General features: G+C 45.7%; 1 protein-coding gene across 2 annotated transcripts; it reads right to left on the reverse strand.

The window, feature by feature from the left end:
• Positions 1-203: 203 nt before the first annotated feature.
• Positions 204-3432, reverse strand: LOC125528617. Of its 2 annotated transcripts, none has more exons than XM_048693065.1 (6): positions 3207-3432; positions 2261-2416; positions 1508-2167; positions 924-1368; positions 707-788; positions 204-586 (listed from the first exon to the last, which is right to left on the reverse strand). In XM_048693065.1, the coding sequence occupies exons 2-6, from the start codon at positions 2388-2390 to the stop codon at positions 374-376; spliced, it is 1530 nt and encodes a 509-aa protein (XP_048549022.1). In that variant the 5' UTR covers positions 2391-2416; positions 3207-3432; the 3' UTR covers positions 204-373. The 2 variants fall into 2 exon arrangements, with proteins under 2 accessions (XP_048549022.1, XP_048549021.1); XM_048693064.1 differs by having other exon boundaries at positions 2261-2420.
• Between the last annotated feature and the right edge of the window lie 3237 nt (positions 3433-6669).

Raw genomic sequence — 6669 nt, forward strand, 5'->3', positions numbered from 1 at the left:
GCCGACGAGAGCAGCAGCTGGGTCACTTTATGTAAGATCCCAGGAACATGAATTTGACCTGTAACTTGGTTCATCACGACAAGAAATAAAGGTAAATGAATCCATCAGTCATGGAAATGGTTTTTGCTCACATTGCAAGGCCACTGAACGAACAGCTTATAGGTAGGAGTACCTTTTTTCTTCAGAAAACAAGAACTTGCACATCTCACACTAACCAAATTATTTATATGACAACGAAGAATGTGTGTACATCTGAATCACCTAGATCAGACATTCCCTTTTGCATACTAAAAAACCAAGGAATGCTGACTATAGAACGAGGAAATTAGACTCCTCTCAATCATATTTTAACAGGCTAGTTGTTAAACAAGTGCTAAGGTTCACAGAAACAGCCACAGCATAGGATACGTGACCCAGGAATCCTTCCCGTCTGGCGAATCAGATCAGCCTTCTGAACTGCCCTAGCTGCTTGCTTGTTCATCTTGGCGTTGGCTGATGCCCGTTTCTCCTCGGCCACGCGGCGTGCCAGCTCCAGCCTTTCGGCCATCCTCGCCATGGCCTCGCTTCTCATTTTCTCCGCGCGTTCCTGTCATAGAACAGCTTGTCATTACTAGCTACAAGCTACTAAAGAGTATGATGCATTCAGAGTATGTGTTCGTGTTAACGAAAGCAGGGTTGCAGATAATAAAATTTAGTGGAAATGCACCTCTAGCTTCTTCATTTCGGATTCAACTTTTGTTCTTTGGCGGCTCTCCCATGCTTCGATCTTCAGCTCTTCCTTCTTGAATCTAAGCAACAAAATACTATTTCAGACAACATGAAGAAAACCACTATTTACATGATTTCATTATGTTTCCATCTCCTTTTATAGCTCACTAGTAGAACAAACAACGAAGGGTAGCAGATAGTCTGATGGAATATACCGTGCTGTATGTTTAGAATTTTCGGCGTCCTCGAATGCTGCAGCACGAGTAGCATATTCCTGCTTCATCCTCTCCAGATCAGCGATGCTCGGCGTCGCAGAGACTAATTCTAGCTCCTCTTTGCTAGCCCATGAAGCGATGTTCATCTTTCCTAGTTGTACACCTAGGGCAGCGATTTCTTTCCTTGCCTTGAGCCTGATTTCATCCTCTGACAATTCATTCATGCCACCTTTTCTGTTGAAATAAGGACCATCATCTGCATTGTCTTCTCCTATTGATGCCGTCGATCGTCCACCTACAGGAGTTGATGGTATCGAACAATTCGGGCTGCGAGTCGGTGTCACAGACCCAAGTGGTGTTCCTGTTCTTGATGGATCTTGACTTGGTATTGGAGTCATTTCTGTGCCCACATCTCTCACAGACACCGCCTGAACTGTAGAAATAGCTGTGTGCAATAGTTCATATCAGTTGACAGAAACCAAAGGCAGAAAATTGAACTGTAAATCTTACTACTAGTTTACTTGCACTATGTTACAATTAGATGCTTCAGAACTCACAAATAAAGCAACAAATCAGATAGCTACCTTCAGCATCATTGCAGGGCTTAATTGCAATTGAATTGGTTTCAGTTTGACCCGTCTGATAGTTCGAGTTGGCGCTAGAACCTTGATCTGCACAAACATCTGCGTGCCTGACCAGCTTCGGCTGATGTGAAGCGAAAGACAGCCTCTCTAATATGCTCCGAGAGGCCGACGAAGCCGGGTTGAATCTCTTCATGTTCTGAATGGGGCGAGCAAATGCGCCGTGGTGTTTGGGCACAACGCCACCGCCCCTGGGCGCAGCGGAACTCACCTGGTGCGCACTCTGGTTCTGCGATGCACCCTTGGTGGTGTTCTGCTGAACAGTCTGCTTGTTCACAATCCATTTCTCTGCGTCGTTCCACTTGGAGGAAGCCTGTCTTGAGAAGTACCCTGCGGTTGGATTCTGCGCCGCCGCCGTCTTCTCGCCTCCATGGAACTCAAAGCTGCTGGTACTGGCATTGTCAAGACCACTGTCGCATTCGTTGCTGTCCTCCTCGACCGTTCGCACAGGATGTATCATGCTTGAGTTGCTCGTCGCAGGTTGGTGAACTGAACCCTTGGAAATGTTCTGAACCTTGTAGCTATCTACTGCTGGATCCTTGTCTACAACTTCGGTGTTGCTGACTGCTGCAGGGCATTTGGAGGCACCAGAGCTGTCTGAAACTGCAAGCAGAGCAAGATGGCTATAGATGTGATGTCCTTGATCAGGGAAAAATTAACAAGTTAAACACAAATAGGCTGGAGTTATGTATGTACCTTCGTCAAGAACATCGCATACTAATAATCTGTTCTGCGCTTGCGACGGCTCGACGTTCTTTGAAGGCGATGTTCGTGAGGAGCTGCTGCTGATGACCCTCACGCGATTGTGGGCTCCCAGAAGCTTCATCCTCAGCTTTGTGGGAGAAAGGGCGCCTGCCTACATGAACAACAAAGAGGTAAGTCTTCATCTACGGAAGCATTATAACTTAGAACGTCTTCATTCATTACAACTCAAAATATTTCTAGGCAGGAAGCTTATAGCTCTACAAAGTGCCAAGAAATTAGAAGTACTAGTGTCATGCAAGATTTTAGACGTTTGGACAGCGACAGTCAGTAGAATGGCCATTTGACACTTCTATTTCCTGACTGGGACACGAGAGCAGTGAAATCAGCATCACTTTAGCAGGTAGTACTAAAATATAGTAGTGCCGACGCCAAATTCTTCAGAATGGGCCTTGGATATTTCCACTACCTATGCAGAGGGACAGTTTTTCTGCATATTTAGCAGTAGGCTTACTTTAACCAGTATAGTTAGCTTCCCTTTGACTGACAAAACAGATTTACCGAATAAGTGATAACTGAACAAACATACAGTTTATAAACAAGCCGCTAACTAACTCCTAGATTCCAAAATAAAGCTCAAATTATTCCCAAATTGCTCAGCTCCGACGCCTGACAGCGAGACTAGCTTTAATCCTCTAGAACAAAAAAAAGGAGACTGGCTTTGATCTTGTGATAAGAAAAGGGAAAGTAGTATAGAACCGCAACAAAACATGCTAGACTTGGAAACGAGGAGCAGAGAGAGCACATCTATATCCAGAAAACGAAATGTTTCCGGAAAAAAACCGGAGTAGTAAAATGAAGCATAACGGAGCAGGCGCTGATTAGGCGGGTGGGGATCAAGCGAGGCGCTGCGCCGGCCTGGATGGAGCGGAGCCCGTACCTGGGGCTTGTGAATCCTCTCATACTCCATTGCTCGCTCCGTGCTGGTCTGCTGGCCGGACGCGCGCTTCTGTGTGTGCCCCGCCCTCTCTGCTTGGGCGGCGGCTGCTGAGAGTGGGGAGGGAGAGTGAGAGAGGAAGAAGGGGGTGGGGAGGAGAAGAGAACACAGCAATACTACGCTACACGGTGGGGACTTTGGCTAGTGTAAGCGGAGATCTAACAGGCACGCCGTGATGTCTTGCCCTTTTTTAGTTACGCCTATTGGACAGCCGTCCACAGCTGAGTTTCTTTGGCCGTGACAACTCCCTTTCCGAACCCTCAAAATCTCCGTGTTTCCGCTGCAACGAAAGGTCTCATCGACGCAGTGGAAGCACAGAGCTGGCTGCTGCTCCTACAATTACTACTGTACAAGCACCGTAGAAACCCATTCTGGCTCAAACAGAGAGCCGTTTGCTGTACCTGTACTTGTTACCACCAACAACCTTAGACGAGTTTTCTTTTAATCTACTACACGGAAAGTGCCCGTCCTCTTTTCTCCCATCACACAAAGTTATCTGATTAGTGCTAGCATCTCTCACTGACACGGGCGCGGAGTAGGAAAATTACCGTCTGATTATCTCTCACTGACACGGGTTAGTGTTAACAACTGGCGGGCATAATCTTATGAAAATCTAGCATTTCTCGAGATGCGTGCGCTTTTAACGCTCCAAACTCCAAAGCCCCGAACTTTTATTATTCCTCCTCTAGCATAATCTCAGCAGCACGGTGGCGCTGGTGGTGGTCAAACAGAGGTCCCGATGCCGGACCGGCCTCGACTGGACTGGACGGGAGCCCTATCCCATCCATCCACCCCACCTCTGATGAATCACACGACGCAGGCCGCCCCATCCCTCGTGTCAGTGACTACAAGCTCTGTTTACGTACTAGAGTATTATTTACCCCGATCTCTCTGCCCTTTTCACCGTCCAGCCCCATGTCATGATGAGCTCACTCGCCTCGCCCGCGGCTCCAGAGCCCAGACCCGACTCTCGCCGTGATCTTGTGGCTGCATGAGTATACTTTTGTCTTGTACTTACTCTGCTTGCCGTTCGCCAAAGTTGACCCAAGTTTCCTCTGCGCTGCACGAATCTCATAGTACGTAGAGTACGTGTAGTTGGTTATTATGGCCTCTGCTGTGCTCTCACACCCTCTGATCCTGGCCTCATCTGTTTGGATTCGCCGTGTAGTACGAGCGAATTATGGACATGTGTGAGGCGAGTGAGCCATGCTACGGATCACGTACTACCAAGTGTACTGGATGATTGAATTGGTGTTGAATCATGTGCTGCAGTCGTGGGACTGATTTTGGCACGTTTAATGGTTCATCATTAGTGCTGGTGGCCTTACAAAATTTGTGGTCCAACTTGGTGGCCAGCGAGCATCAGTACGAGTGCTCACAGAGCTGTCCGCTTTGATTAACAATACTGCACCGTCCATCTTTGGTAGGTTTGACTGGTCAAACACGCTGATGATTGAGTCGTAGTACGCACTTATTTATCCCAGCTAGTTTTGCATTTATCAGGTCTTCTTGATTACCGGTGGGATTGTCTCATTCTGTCTCTTGTTGGCGTAGCGATATGAACCCTAGAATGCCCGAGGACTTTTAAGTTAACCCCAATTTGATATACTAGGTCCCCATTTTCCTGGATCCAAAGGTCCACCTCATAAACTTTAACTATACTAGTGGCCAAATCCTTAACTGTTAGTGCATCATGTTATGTGAGCATGTCCCAACCCGAGCATCATGTTATGTGGGCAACTTTCCAAGTTCTGTTGTTAACTTGTTATGATACTCCCTCCTTTCCCGGCCAACCTCCAAATTTTCATATTTTATTATATTAGGCTCAGATATGGAAATCTAGGGCACCGGCGTCCGCGAATTTTTTCGCTTGGATTGCTACAAGAAACCGATGTTGGACAACAGATAGACTCCAAAGAAGCCTGCTTCCACACCCGGCCGCGTGTCCCTTCTGTGATCAAGAACCTGGAACCATAAATCACCTAACTCTAGGGTGTGTGCTTGCCAGGCAAGTCTGGGTAGTTATAATGGACAATTGGGAAAAGCTAGAGTGGATGCCTCACCCGGATGCAAGCCTTGTGGATTGGTGGACAGCACTCAACCCACCAAGGCAGTTCAGACAGGAAATATGGACCGTGATCGTTCTGGTGGCTTGGACTCTATGCAAGCATGGAAATGACATACTGTTCAACGGCGCTTCACCCTCACAGGACGACGTGCTCAAACAGATTGAGGCGGACGGGCAAAACTGGAGGGCGGCACAACTACTACAGATAGCGGGATCACTTCCGAGAAGGGTAGACACGGTGGCTAGTAGCGAGTAATCCGCATGTGGTGTGTTGGCACCTTGTGCCGTGGATGAGTTGTGACTAATTCTGCCTTCTTCGCATCTTCTATTTATGATCTCGATACGTCAACTTGACGTATCCTTGAATTTTTTTATATTAGGCTCACTTTGAGTCCAATTGAGTTAAAATGCTTCGAGTCTCGCACCACATTTAATTCATAGAGATAAAAGAGAGGAAATTAGTGGTCATGCATGCATCTTATTCTACATGCACCATGCAAGTCCAATGAGAGGGAGAGTGCTACACTTATTGCTTTGGAAATTGAATATGTAAGAAATATTTCATTGGGCAGATTTGTATCCAAAAAACTGGTGACATCCACTCACAATCTACCTTGATTGAAGAAATTTCGGATTTGAACCATCTAAACCGGAAGGGAGGGAGTATTGCATAATATGGTGATGTTGTTATGTTATTGCACGATCTTACACATTTGCACATTCATTCGGATTTCATTTGAGCTAGTATTTATTTGTTATTTTTTATGTCAAATTGCCCGGAGTGTGAGCCAAAGTCCTATCATGAATTAGAGCATCATTCTACGAACAAGGAAAATTACACTTTGATCGTATTAAAACCTATATGTTCTTATGTATGTTGATTTATCAACCAATAAAATCCATGCATAGAATATTTTAGTTGAAGTGCTTAGAGAATCTCCAATTGGACTGGGCTAATTTGTCCAGTGTCGTCAATGATGGCATTGCTTATGGAGCGTTCATAAAATAGATACATGTGAAAAGTGAAATCAAAATTCTGACAATGCTCATTATCCCATGCTTAAACGATGCCAACCTTGATGACATCGAACAAAAGATCATTGTGGGGAATTCAGTTGTAGTACGGATTCACATATAGAAACTAGTTTTTTTCAAACTCTTCATCCGTATCCTTGCCATTACGGACTATGACAATCATGTCAAAGATAGCAATACGAGAATAATCATTATAATTCCTTGCAAGTGTGGGTACTTCACAAATAGCTATCTTCTGGAAACAGTGATGCTTCCAATCATAAAAAAAGTAAGTTGACCCTCAGTGGCTTCAAATTCGTTGGA

The sequence above is a fragment of the Triticum urartu genome, unplaced genomic scaffold (genome assembly GCF_003073215.2).
Source record: "Triticum urartu cultivar G1812 unplaced genomic scaffold, Tu2.1 TuUngrouped_contig_4998, whole genome shotgun sequence".
Lineage (NCBI taxonomy): Eukaryota > Viridiplantae > Streptophyta > Magnoliopsida > Poales > Poaceae > Triticum > Triticum urartu.

Excerpts from the sequence above, each read along its gene's own strand:
- LOC125528617 (XM_048693064.1), bottom strand. The coding sequence starts at position 3,236 with ATGGAGTATGAGAGGATTCACAAGCCCCAG. Across the intron at positions 789-923 it reads AATTCTAAACATACAGCACG|ATTCAAGAAGGAAGAGCTGA; the intron begins GTATATTCCATC and ends TTTGTTGCTTAG. Across the intron at positions 587-706 it reads CCGAAATGAAGAAGCTAGAG|GAACGCGCGGAGAAAATGAG; the intron begins GTGCATTTCCAC and ends GTTCTATGACAG.